The sequence below is a fragment of the Neovison vison genome, chromosome 12 (assembly GCF_020171115.1).
Source record: "Neovison vison isolate M4711 chromosome 12, ASM_NN_V1, whole genome shotgun sequence".
Classification (NCBI taxonomy): domain Eukaryota; kingdom Metazoa; phylum Chordata; class Mammalia; order Carnivora; family Mustelidae; genus Neogale; species Neogale vison.
This window is the reverse complement of record NC_058102.1, coordinates 21,475,833-21,489,300: the sequence shown is the minus strand read 5'-3', so window position 1 is coordinate 21,489,300 and position 13,468 is coordinate 21,475,833. Positions and strand designations below refer to the sequence as shown.

The following is a 13,468-nucleotide window of genomic DNA, read 5'->3' as shown; positions in this document are numbered from 1 at the left end:
GAAGAAAAAAGGCAGTGAAAGCTAAACGGAACTAAGAATAGTTAAAATACTCCCAAAATTCATGGCACATCATTAATATGGAAGACTCATTTATTAATACTATAAACGCTACAAAATATATTTTCTATATATTTTTATTTCTTCTAAATTACTTTTGAAACTACCTGTCATATTATGATGAACATGTTGGATATTTCATATCACCTAAAATTAAATTTTAACTGAACCCAAATGCCTATCCTTCAGCCAATAATGTGAATAAGCAAAATTATTATTCCGTATTTAATATTTCAATGTAATATAGAAATAATTTTAATTTAGGACTATATGGGGAATTTTCTTTGGTGATAAACTGAAAACGTCTCTAACTCAAGAGGTTTTTTAGACACTCGAACTTCAATTCATTCAAAAGAATGAGGTTCAGGGCCACCCAAAACAATTCTGATTTAGTTGCTCTAGTTGGTCATGATGTAGAACCTGAAGGTATCAGTATTTTTTGAAGCCTGTCCAAATATGTCTAACGTATTTCCGTTGCTGAGAATCATTAAATCTCTTCCAGAACATTTGACTATAGTTACCATTTTTAGCCTCCCCAAACGTCACCTTCAAGACAGAACTCATCTACTCAAGAGTTTATTCTACTCACCATCAATATTAAACTCCTGACTAGCTTCCCAATTCTAATTATCTTCCCTTAACAAAATAACTATGTGGTAATGGATATGGTACCAGCCCCAGCCAGACAGCCGGTGTACAGATCCTGGCTCTGGCAATTACCATTTAAACGTGGGAAAATCATAAAAGTTTTCTGTGCCTCCATTTTGACATCTGTAAAATCGGAGGAATAATACCATCTATCTTAGGGTTATTGTGAAGATTAAATCAGTTAATAGAAACAAAGTGCTCTGTAAGTGTTAGGTATTCTCATTACTTACCTAAATTTGTTTTCCACTACTTTCCAAAATCACCCTCATGATAAACAATTATTCTCAAATTACATGCTATGTCTCACCTCTGTGCTTTTGCACATACTGTTTCTGCAAGCTGGAATCCTCTCCCATTTACTCACTTACTCATTCATTCATTCATTCTAAAACAAACACAAGACACATCTCCTTCTCCCCCCAGGGCCCAGTTTAGTCTCTCCCTACCTCCATGAAGCCTTCAATGAATACCAGTAAGTCTTCACTAATCTCTCTCTTTTTAAGAAATTCCTTTGGCCACTGATAATTTATTATGAGAAATGTAGCTGGGAATTCAAGACACTGGCTCTGAGTTTGAATCCTAGATCTGCCACTTGTCAGCTGAGTCATTTCCCAAGTCTATAAACCCACTCAGGATTTTTGTGAAGATTAAGTGGCTTAAATCATATAAAGCATTAGAATAGCAAGCAACTAATAAATTTCAGCTCTTATATATCCGTTGTTTCATATTTTAGTCTTATTTGCACACTGTTTCTAAAGCCTTCTTCTAATAAGAATTTTGAACTCCTTCAAGTCAGGAACCATGTTTCATTACTGCTGTTATAAATCCTGTAACTTACAATGTGGTAACAAACATCTATATTAGCTGATCTATAAGTACTTGATTAAAGTTTTGCATACTTTGAGAGTACAATTCATAACAAAACTCTGAAGGAACATTTTTGAGAAACAGAAATATTCAACAAAAGCAAAAGAACCCAAATCAAACACAGGCTATAGAGAAGGGCCAAAGTAACCAGATTACTTTTTAAATATTCAATAACAAGTTTCTACTAGATTAATCTTCTGAAAGGGCACTTCCAATGATGTCTTTTTATCTGCTCAAAATCCTTTAGATTTTTCTCATTTTCTAAAAAATAAAACTAAAACTCTTATTCTGACATTCAAAATCATCCATGGCCTAACCTCAACCTATCCTTCTAATTTTATTTCCCATCTTTCCACTTTATAAACTCTATTATTCCAGAAAAACTGAACTACTTGCCCTTACTCACATGTACCCTCTGCTTTTCTGCCTCATGTAGCCTTTATTATTTAATATGACAATATTTTCAAGAAATACAATGTAAGGTTTGTCACAGGAACAAAGACTGATAACTGAAAGGATAAGCGTGGATTTTAAGAAATTCACTTCAATTTATGAGTATAAAAAAACAAACATCTGGCCATCATTCCCCCTAATTATATCACCCTCATAATATCAAATACCCCTGCTATCACTATTTGAAATCTATAAGCTTGAGTAAGCATATAGTCTCTAAGTAAAGTGTGCAGACCCCAAGGTGCACAAGATACCCACTGAATAAAAGGAAAAAAGATAAAGAGTTTCTATTTACACTTACTCTTTATGCTTCTTATTTGAATTTCTTTTGTAGTATATACCTAATTTACATCATACATTCTTAGAACAGAAGATACATGTAATTTATAAACACATGCACTTGTGTTTGCTTAAAATCTGTTTACTATGCTACACACAACAACAACAACAAAAAGTTTAGAAACCAATGATCTAGAAAATTAAGGCTTTCAGAAAATCTGTGGGCTTAGAAGTAGAGGGCCAAAAGCAGTCAGTTTTGAGAAATCTTTAGGGAGAGACCTAAAAACCTGAACACAATGTATTATTTATTTAGAATAAATAAGTTTTAGTTTGTAACAAATCTTCAAGGAAATGCTGAAATGTAATTGGCTTATAATTTGGAGATGACATAAAACTGTTTAAGATATTTAAACAGGAAATTCTGTCCTGATGTTAAAGTCATTACATAAATATTTCATTAATATAAAAATTTCATTTGGTTAAAACTTGTATGTATTTATATGTGTGTGCGTGTATAATTCATCATAATTATTCACAAAGAGCTTTTATTGGAGCCAATAATATGATGCTTTAAAAAAGATACCACGGGGGGGGGGGAAACAAAACAAGAACAAAGACATCCTAGGGAGTAAGACTAGCCATGGAGCTAGACTAGTCATGAGCTTAACTAGCAAGCACTATCCTAGGAAACAAGTTATACATTAAAGAACTAAATGAAACATTTTCATAACAGTCAGTATACTTGGCAATTTTTTTAGTTTTCATAAATAATATGACATACCTAACACAATCCACTCTTATTAGCTTTTGAAGAAAGCATAATGTTTCTATAACAAGTTCTAAAAGTGAGTGAAAATTTCATATTATAATACTGCCTTTCCTTTAATACCAGTATAAATCCTACCTCTATGTAACACAAAAGAGATATACAAATCCTAATTTTAGATTGATTGATTCTCTACAGTTTGGTTTTTCGTTTTTGTTTTTTTGCTATTGTGTTAATAAAGAAGTCTAAATGAGCAAGAATCTCTAACTCATGATTTAGAGTCTGAGTTTGGAAGCTGCATAAGGGGATTTGCATAAGAGTAAAAAGTATGGAGGTCAAACTTTCTACAATGTCTCTCCCCTATCACAAATACAAACTGACTAGGGAACAAGCACACATAGCCCAGCTCCATCTTTCTTCAAGATGAGATAGACTAAGTTCATAGAGAAAATGGGAAACAAAGACAAAAGGAAGATTTTTTTTTTCTTTCTTTGGAAACCAAGATCATCATGCCCAGTAAAACTAAAAGAACATAATCAAAGAAATTATTATTTCTTAGGCATGTCAACGGTAGCAAGATCATCACAAACTATAAGTGATTTATCAAAGCATTCCTTCCCCTACACATGCAGTTAGAGTAAAATACCAATGAACATCCAAAAAGGAGCAACAGGGAATCTGACATTTGACACTGGAAAAATCTGAAGATAGGATAATGCACAAATCCCATGCCTCTCAGATACACATTGAATTGGCAAAGACAGAAGCACTGTCTTCCTTGCCCCCTTACTTACTACACTCTGGCTTCCATTTTTCCCAAGTTCTTCCTCTGAAATCTTGCTCAAATTATCTAAGTAGTGGTCTGATATTGTGTGGCACAAATCTTCAAAAGAATAATCCTTTTCTTGACAGAGTTTTATTTCATCCAAGAGTTTTGATAATTCTCCAGTCACAGTTTCACCTGTAAAGAGACAGTAATTTTTTTCAAAGCTTCAAGAAAGGCTTTTGCTAAAACTTCCTATTAACTAATAAAAATATGACTAGTATGGTGATAGAACTCATATTCTGTCAAACAAGATTTAGTAAGTCAGAAAATATTCTTAGTAGTAAACTATAGTAAGTGTAAAAATATTAAAAGACAAGGATAAATCCCAATTTTGCCTATTATTGCTCTTATTCAAAATAGAAGTTAAGTATTGAAGGTTTATATATGTATAGTACATAAAAGCATCTGGAATTACAATTCCTAAGGCTTCACCCATTGTAACATTTAAACTTCAACAATCTTTCACTGGCATTCTATATAGTTCATGGACAGAATTCACTCAACAACTCACTAACAAATTTTAAATGATACCAGAAGCCTCCTTCCTAGGTTCAATTAAAAAAAATGATAGAACATATTTAGATAAATAATTATATAAGTAATAAATTAGAATTGTGCTATGTGACATGAAGGAAAAACACAGAAGGAATGGACAAATAATATGCATCATCTATCAAAGTATGAATATTTTTAGGCTGCATGCAAATATGCATTTTTTTAAATCATTTTCAGAAAGATACCTTATACCTGTAATTTCTTCTGGGGAAAAACTAAAATTCCAGTAGTTATAACCCAGATATCAATATTTTTATTCTGCATTAAAAATATATTTTAGAAAGGGGCACCTGGATGTCTCAGTCATCTGACTCTTGATTTCAGCTCAGGTCATGATCTCAGGGTCCTGGGATGGAGTCCTGTGATGAGCAGCAAGCCCCTGTGTTGGGCTCTGCACTCTGTACAGATTCTTTCTCTCCCTCTGCCCCATCCCTCACTCACACATGCTTTCACACTCTCAAATAATTAATTAATTTTAGGAAAAATATCTACTGTGAAATATCCACTCTATGTAAACTTCATGACAGCAGGGATTGCTAATTTTGCTCACTACTGTGTCAGGTCCAAGAGTAGGGTCTGACATATAGAAGAGTTCAATAAATGCTGACTGAACGGCACCTGACTGAATGGCACCTGGGTTAGTTGGTTAAGTGGCTGAATCTTGGTTTTGGCTGAGATCATGGTTGATAGGGTTGTGAGACCAAGCCTTATGATAACTGTCAAATCCCCATCATGGGCTCTTTGCTGATGGAGCCTGCTTAAAAGTTTCTCTCCCTGCCCCTACCATCTCCCTCTCCTTTAAAAAAGAAAAAAAAAAAAATTAAGAAAATTTAAAAATTTTTTAAAGTGCTGGCTGAATAAATGGGTAAAATATAGAGTCTAAGATACAACTTGTTAGACCTGAAACTTTTACAAGTGTTAGCCTTTTTGTACATATAGGACAGATTTATACATAAACATCTAGTATTATTTCAAGTGCTTTATAATTAGCTACTCACTCTTAGTCTTTTGGGAAGGAGACTCAATAGGAGATGAAATATGTATTTCTTGTGTTGTATCTTCTTGTACATGCTCTTCAAGGGCTGCTGATCTTCCCACACCTTCCAAATATTCTGTGTATACAAGTTTTTGAAATTACATAGTCAAATTCATTCACCTTAAAATCAATAGCTTTATGTTTTATTTCTGATGATCAGTTTTTTATTTATTTCCTCATATCCTAAATATATCTTAAGCTTTTAAAAGAACTTCAAAAACCAAAGTGAAAGAACTTCAAGATGAACAATTAATTTAAATATTTTAAATTAAAACACAAAAGATACTTAGGAAGAGATTCACAAATCCTTTTTGTGAAAACCAAACTGGTTACATTGTCCTTAAAAATAAATTCACCTGTTAAAAACATAGTAACATCCTTCATTTCCTAAATATATTCTACCTGAAGATTTAAAACCCTCTGAAAGATGCTTTGAATAGACTTGATACCTAAACAGGGATATCAAATTCAGATAGCCACAACAACCAGTCAGGTAACATAAATGAATGAAATTTATGTCATAACAGTGTTTACGCTTGTAATATAAGCATAATTGCATATTAAACTTTTTCTGCAGAGAAATAATGTTTATTCTCATTCTTGAAGTAATGTTCCACACTCAGCCTGTCTCTCATTTTTCCAATTTTGATGAAGACATAACAAGAGCAATAGCAGCTAAAACTTATATATATGGCTTACTATGCACCCAGCAGTGTTCTAAGTATTTAAAATAAGTTAACTCACTTGACCTTCACAAAACTATGACACAGGCACCATTACAATCTCAGTTTTAGAGATGAAAACTCAAGGAGAAGAATTGTAAGTTGACCACATTCATACAGCTAATAAGTGGTACAGCCAGATAGATAGATATGGTACAAGAAAACATCTCACATTTCTCTTAAACTTAAGGAAAACGGCATCTGAAATCAGGAATAAATGTCAACGAACATTCAGCCTCAATATCATAGAGAAAACAGAAAGCATGTGGAGCATGATTAACCAGACAATAGGTGCCCCATGTACAGTTCAACAGTCAAGTAAAATGAAAGCCTTTTTTCTAAAAAAAAAAAAAAAAATTTTTTTTTTTTTTTTTTTTAAGAAACCAAAACTCTGATGTTTTATCTGAAATCCTAGCTTTTCAAATGTTGAAAGCTGATTTAATTTTTATGGAAATACAGTACAGGTCTAAAACATGTAATCTAAAGAAAATATATCTGCTATCTGCTAAAAGCATTCAGATTACGGTGGCTAGTTTTTAGTCTCCATCTAAAGTATTAAATCAATTGATCTCTCCCCATAGGGACCTTTTACTTATATGTCCTTATTCAGAAGGAATCTTTTTCTTAACATCTAGTTAGAAAGTCTGTGCTTTCATGCCAACCAACTGTGTCTTCATATCAACCAGGTTCTACCTAAGGGCAATTCTACTAAGCAAAGAAAGCACACTATGGAAGTCTATCCTTAAAAATTTTGACTCCATACAGTCATTACATAAAGTGAATTCTTCCTCCAGGACACAAGTAGTAATTTTATCTACTTCTAAACTGGTTTTAGTGAGATAACCTTTTCATAAAACTTAAAATGCACCACTGATTTATGACCCAGGAATGAAAAGAATATAGATAACATGTTCACATTCTAAAATCTGCCAACAATTTTAAAAATTCAAAGATGTCCCATATACCCCATCACAAGTTGACATACCTAAAATGAACCTTGGTGAAATAAAAGAACACAGATATTTAACTCCTATATAACAATTTCATCTCAGGTAAAACAATACAGTAAATGTCTGCAATTATGTCATGTCCTCTTTTTAGTGGATGACATTTATTTTGCTTTTCCCAAAAGAAATATTATTCACAAGCCTCTGTTTTTTTAAAGTTCAGTTAGAAACAAAAGTTAATATAAAATATAAAGTGCCTATAGGGAGAAGACAAAAATGTTGTATACCACTTTTTTTTCTTTTTTAGTTTTCATTCAACTTGATATTTTTTTAAGATTGTATTTATTTATTTGACAGAGAAAGAGACAGGAAGAGAGGGAACACAAGCAGGAGGAGTGGGAGAAGGAGAAGCAGGCTTCCTGTGCAGGGAACCCAATGTGGAGGTCAATCCCAGAACCCTGGGATCATGACCTGAGGCGAAGGGAGAGGCTTAATGACTGAGCCAAGCAGGCAGCTCTCAACTTGATTTTTAATTTGAATACAAAGAGCCACTCTTGTACCCTCTGATTTATCTTTATATGCACTTAATTGCATTAACTTATTTAACAAGAAAATTGTAGGGGACTGAACTTCCATTCCTTGAAACTTTCAAAAAATAAAGAGAAAACAGAGCATGAATGACTTCTGTAGCTCATCTATTCTTTTTACAAACCCTCTTTGGCTTTTGTTGACTCCCCTTATCTATGCATCACTTGACCAAATTGGTTTTAATTCACTTATTTCCTGAGGGACAAAATTGTTCTTCAGCTTCCCAACTAATATCCAAGGAAACCATCCCACCGCCCTTCCCTATTACACTCGCCACCCATCTGCAATAATCAGGGGCTAATCACTGCTGACCAGTGTAGAAGCTACCTGGAAAGGAGAATGTCTGGATTTTTTTTTTTTAAAGATTTATTTATTTAACAGACAGATCACAAGTAGGCAGAGAGGCAGGCAGAGAGAGAGAGAGGAAGAAGCAGGTTCCCTGCTGAGCAGAGAGCCGATGTGGGGCTCGATCCCAGGATCCTGGGATCATGACCCGAGTTGAAGGCAGAGGCTTCAACTCACTGAGCCACCCAGGCACCCCGAGAATGTCTGGATTTTTAAGGGAACATACTACATGCCAGGCCTAATCATGAAGCAAAAAGGTAAAGTATTTAAATCTAAATTTTCATTAAATTTTTTAGATCAAACAGGGAAGTATATAATCCTGCAAATAAAAAATTAGGTTTGCCTGTACCTAATTACACATGTACTTAAGTGACCTTTACCAAAAAACAAAAACTTGCAAAACTGAATTATCTTGTACTGCTGGATTAAGGAAAAAATAATCTGTATTATCTAAGTACAATTTGTTGTTGTTGTTGTTGTTAACCAAGCATTTATGTACTAGGTCTACCACCTAAAGTAGGATATATGAGTTTGAGCAAGTCAGACTCTCAGAACTTCAGTTTCCCTCATGTGCAAAAAGGAGAATAATGATATCAGATTTACCTCCCTCACAAAGTTATAGAAATCAGATAAAATAGTGGAAAATCCCTGAAAACTCTTAAAGCATTATTCAAATATAAGATCATCATTACTTTATAACCTTATTACTTTTAAGTTCATAACTGCATATTTACTATATAGATTTAAAATATCTTTTAATATCTAATGAATAGTCATTTTCTGTTGAAAACAGAAACTAAACATTAAAAATTATTATTTTTTAGTTTAAGTCTACCAGAAAAAACTGTAAATAGTAAGTTCACTCAAAAGCAAACATTAACTGAAAACTCAAGAAAGAACAATGGTAGATTTATTTTAATCTTAACTTTAAGATAAAGTCATCCATCATTCACTATTGTGTACCTTGTAGGAGTGTTGCAATCTGGAGAGATTTCTGAGACGGATGTTCTTTCAGAATGTCTAAGACAGTTCGACCTAAGCTATCCCTTATGTTGGCATCAATTCCTGAAAGAAAAGGAAAAACCCACTAAATGCACACCACTGAAGTGTCATCAGAAGATAGTGGCAATATGTAACACTCTAATATCAAACATAAACAGACCAAGCACTGAAATGATTTTTTTAAAAAATTAAATCTTAAACACAAACACATACATACACGCACGCACACACACACACACAATTTTATTAAGAAAGAAGGTGGGGGCATACTGCTACCAAAGATTAGGAACATTCTTGATAATGGATTAAGGTTTCAAGGGCACTGACCCCATCATTAAGATTGCTTTTTATAATTAAGGCTACTTTGGATTATAACTAGTTAAATGATATGCTATCAAGCTGAAAAATTTTATTGATTTAGGATGTCAATTCCCAAAGTATAATAATGGTTCTGTGATATATATATATATTTTGTAAAATATGGTAAAATTTTTTAAAATAATAATGTATCACTCTTACAACACTGGAGTACTCACAAAATTTGAAAGAGGATGATTATTTCGTGTGGAGGCCAAGAAAAACAAGGCTGTACCCACCTCGAGTCTAGCCCTGACATAAGAACAGCCATCTTGACAAAGCAAAAGCTGGCACCTTGCACCCCCTCTCCACCTGCTCCCCTCCCCTATTGTGTGAACAAATAGTTAACTTGCAAAGATCACAATCCTGCAAGACAGGAGTCTCCCTCGGTTTACAAATGTCCCAGTGCTAAATCTCACTAACAAGGACACTTGATAGGAGGAATGTGACATTCCACCAGGAAACTCCCAACTGTCTTCATGTTAGTGCCTCAGAGGAAAAAATGGCCTTGGCTTGATAATAACCAGGCTTCCAATATCTTGACAGTCTTCTTTACCCTGATAGCCCTTCTGAACACCCGCTTTGTTCTCACCCACCCCTGAGTCCACCCCTACTCTGCCTTTAAAAGCTCTGACTGTAATCTGTTCGGGGTCCAAGTCCCTACTCTGCTGTGTCGGGTATACTTGGGCCCAAGCTTAAGCTTGCTGAATAAACCCTCGTGTGATTACATCAGTGTTGGCTCCTTGGTGGTCTCTCAGACGTGAATACTCGGGCATAACATTTTGTACTGTCCAAATACTATTTGTCCAGCTACAAAGTCAAATATCTCTTATTCACTTATGCAAGATTATATTTAATATAAACCATACTCAATCATCTACCTGGTGATCATACTTCTTGACGTTTGTAAACTAAAACATCATTGGAATTATTTTAATTCTAAAAATATTTATTGTACTAAAGAACTTATTTCAATGTAGCAAATAGCTTTCACTACCCCAAAAAAGTTTATAAACTTTCCAAACATCTACCTGCAAACAAAGCCATTTTCAGATTCTGGCCCCAAATGTTAGTTCACTGTAACAAGATAATTAAGTATTTGCTTAAATTTTTACAGAAATGTGTTATCAGCACATATGTGATTTGTTGCCTATAAGGCTAATGATATCACTGTTACATGTCAAAATTACATGTAAATGAAATTTTAACTTTGTATAACTATAATCAAAATGCCATAGTCTGCCAATCGTTTTCTTTTTTTTTTTACTGTGGAAAATAAATACAATAACTATAGTCCATAACATAAAAGATTCACATCAATTGTTTCCAAGTATGAATTTATACCTATGATTTTTGATCCTAAAAAAAATCCAATCTCAGTTTCAATTTTATTTTATTTCATTCAGAAGATACATATGAAAACAAGCCTACTATGTTGTTCCTTCAAACCATTCCCTTTTAAAGATTCCCTTTAAATCACTGCTGCTTAGAAACAACAGCCTCTCAATTGATGAAATAACAAGGTGAATTTACCTTAAGGATACAGAACTCTAATTTCTGTTTACTATAGTTCCCAATATAATAAACCAGGGTAATGTTATATTGTTTCATAAACCAAACAATTGTCATAACTTCATAAGGATCAGTTCCTCCCTCTTGTACAAGGCAGAGAATTCCTTTTCCTCCTTATAGATTCTCTAATATATTTCAATGTGATTTAAATATATATAATTATAATTTGTAAGAGCTTTTTACTGATACATCTATGGAGTAAAGGAAGGGGCATATTTATATCAATTTTATCTAAACACTGAGGTTCATTCTACATGGTATGAATACACATTTGTAATGAGAAGCAAAGGTAAAAAGTAAGGGTGATTATGAAAAAAAATGTGCCATTTCCCTTTGTCTACTCCTAAAATAGAAATTCTATTTGGCAGAATAATCTCCATGGAGAATCATGATAGTTACCTGTTTCTAACAGAACTCTCACAACATCCACCTTTCCAAATAAAGCTGCTTCATGAAGTGCACTCCCCTTTTCTGTCTGGAAAAAAAAGAAAAAAGAGAAAAGCACAGTTGCTTTAGGAGTGCTTATAAGTTAAAAAAAAAAAAATTATGACCTTATTTATCCGTACATATTCTCTGTAATCTCAGCACCCCCTGACAGAAAGGTACTACAGAATAAAGAAGAGATTCTAAGAACAAAATCCAAATGCTTAGATTTATAAAACACCTCTGCTTCTAAATAGCCCTTTGACCTTGTTACATTGGTAACAACTCACCTTCTCTTAGCCGTGGTTGTTCTCAAGTGTAAAAATAGGCAGTAATGACTATCTCATGAGGTTTTTGTGAGTATCCATTGACTCCACCCAATCCATACATTGCATTCATTTATTAGACACCAATTATATCCCAACAATAGTTGACGGGTGTTCTGAGGTATAGAAATATGATGTCGACCCTTGTATATTCACATTCTATTTGAGGAAACAGATGTACAAAGTAATATTTATAATAAAGGAAATCTAAACAATTTAATATGGTTTACAAAACCCAGATGATCTTCTCCCTCCTCTCCTCTCCACACTTTCTCCTGTCCACCCTGATTCTCCTCAGGATCTTATACCTTGTGCTTCAGGCATACCGAACTTTTTCACATTAGTCTCAGTCCCTAGAGATCTCAAAAGTCCCTCTGCCTGGTGGGATCCAACCCTAGCCCTCTATCTCACCCATTCACTAGTTCTCAATCTTCAGCATGAATAGGAATTCCTTAGAGAGCTTGTCAAAAGCCAGATTTCTGGACCCTATTCCCAGCTTCTGATTCAGCAGCCTGGGATAGGCCCAAGACTTTCCATTGCTAACAAATTCCCAGGTGATACTGAGGTTCTAGGAGTACACTATGACAACCATTGACCTATATGTCAAATCTCAGCTTGAATATAATTTCATATAAGAAGATATTGCTAGCACCTAGGTCTAGTGCTGTTCCTGTATATTCCACATCAATCTATTTTTTCCTAATCATAACACTTATACTACAATTATGTCATCTGATGGTCTATTTCTCTTAACAAACTGTAAGTTTAGTGTAAATGTGGACCACATCTTTTTTTTTTTTTCATCATTGTATCCCTAATGTCTACTAAAGTACCTTGAAAAAGTACATATTTAAGAATTGTTGGGGCACCTGGGTGGCTCAGTGGGTTAAAGCCTCTGCCTTAGGCTCAGGTCATGGTCCTGGGATCGAGCCCCGCATTGGGCTCTCTGCTTGGCAGGGAGCCTGCTTCCCCCTCTCTCTCTCTGCCTGCCTCTCTGCCTACTTGTGATCTCTGTCAAGTAAATAAATAAAATCTTAAAAAAAAAAAAAAAGAATTTTTTTGAGGGCCAAAGGTAAACGGGGAGGAAAACAGCATGGAAAAGAAGAATCGTGAGAAATGCAGGGAGGGATTTGTTCCTGCCTTGAAATGATCAAGGAAAATTTCAAAGAAGCAGCTTTCTGAGATATACAAACACTAGGTTTTTCTCTCACTTTTTTTCTTTTTCTCTCAAGAATTTAATAAATTTCTAGGTCCTCAGTATGTGGGCATGTGTGTATAAAATACTGTCATTACAGCAATTCTGTCCCCTTGTACTAAAACTGGTCTCTACTGTGGGATTCTAATCTCAATGCAAGGTAAAAATACATAAAATAACATTTAGTGTAAAAACTTTGTTAATCAATAAAATCTTATTGTATAATTAACCCAATCTAAAATGGTTTATAAATGCATTATTAAGGAGACTGAGGATCAATGTGATCTAAATTTATCTTCAAAGGCAGCATGACTGAAATATATTTGTCTTATAATTTAACTGTCATAATATGTAGAGACACAAATGAAAATGGAAATAAGGGACACCTGGTGGCAGAATCAGTTGAGCACTGGACTCCTGGTTTCAGCTCAGGTGGTGATCTCAGGGTTATGAGATTGAGCCCTGTATTGGACTCCATGCTCCTTGGAGAGTCTGCTTGAGATT

At 34.1% G+C, this 13,468-nt stretch overlaps 1 protein-coding gene across 5 annotated transcripts in view; it reads right to left on the bottom strand.

Moving 5' to 3' along the window:
- The window catches only part of ANKS1B (ankyrin repeat and sterile alpha motif domain containing 1B), a 1,114,861-nt gene that overhangs the window by 932,913 nt on the left and 168,480 nt on the right, over positions 1 to 13,468 (bottom strand). For all 5 annotated transcript variants that reach the window (XM_044228192.1, XM_044228193.1, XM_044228194.1 and 2 more), the window contains exons 5-8: positions 11,420 to 11,495; positions 9,053 to 9,154; positions 5,450 to 5,563; positions 3,865 to 4,031 (exon numbers count right to left, since the gene is read on the bottom strand). In XM_044228192.1, coding sequence (XP_044084127.1) covers positions 3,865 to 4,031; positions 5,450 to 5,563; positions 9,053 to 9,154; positions 11,420 to 11,495 — 459 coding nt within the window. The remainder of the gene's footprint in view (positions 1 to 3,864; positions 4,032 to 5,449; positions 5,564 to 9,052; positions 9,155 to 11,419; positions 11,496 to 13,468) is intronic.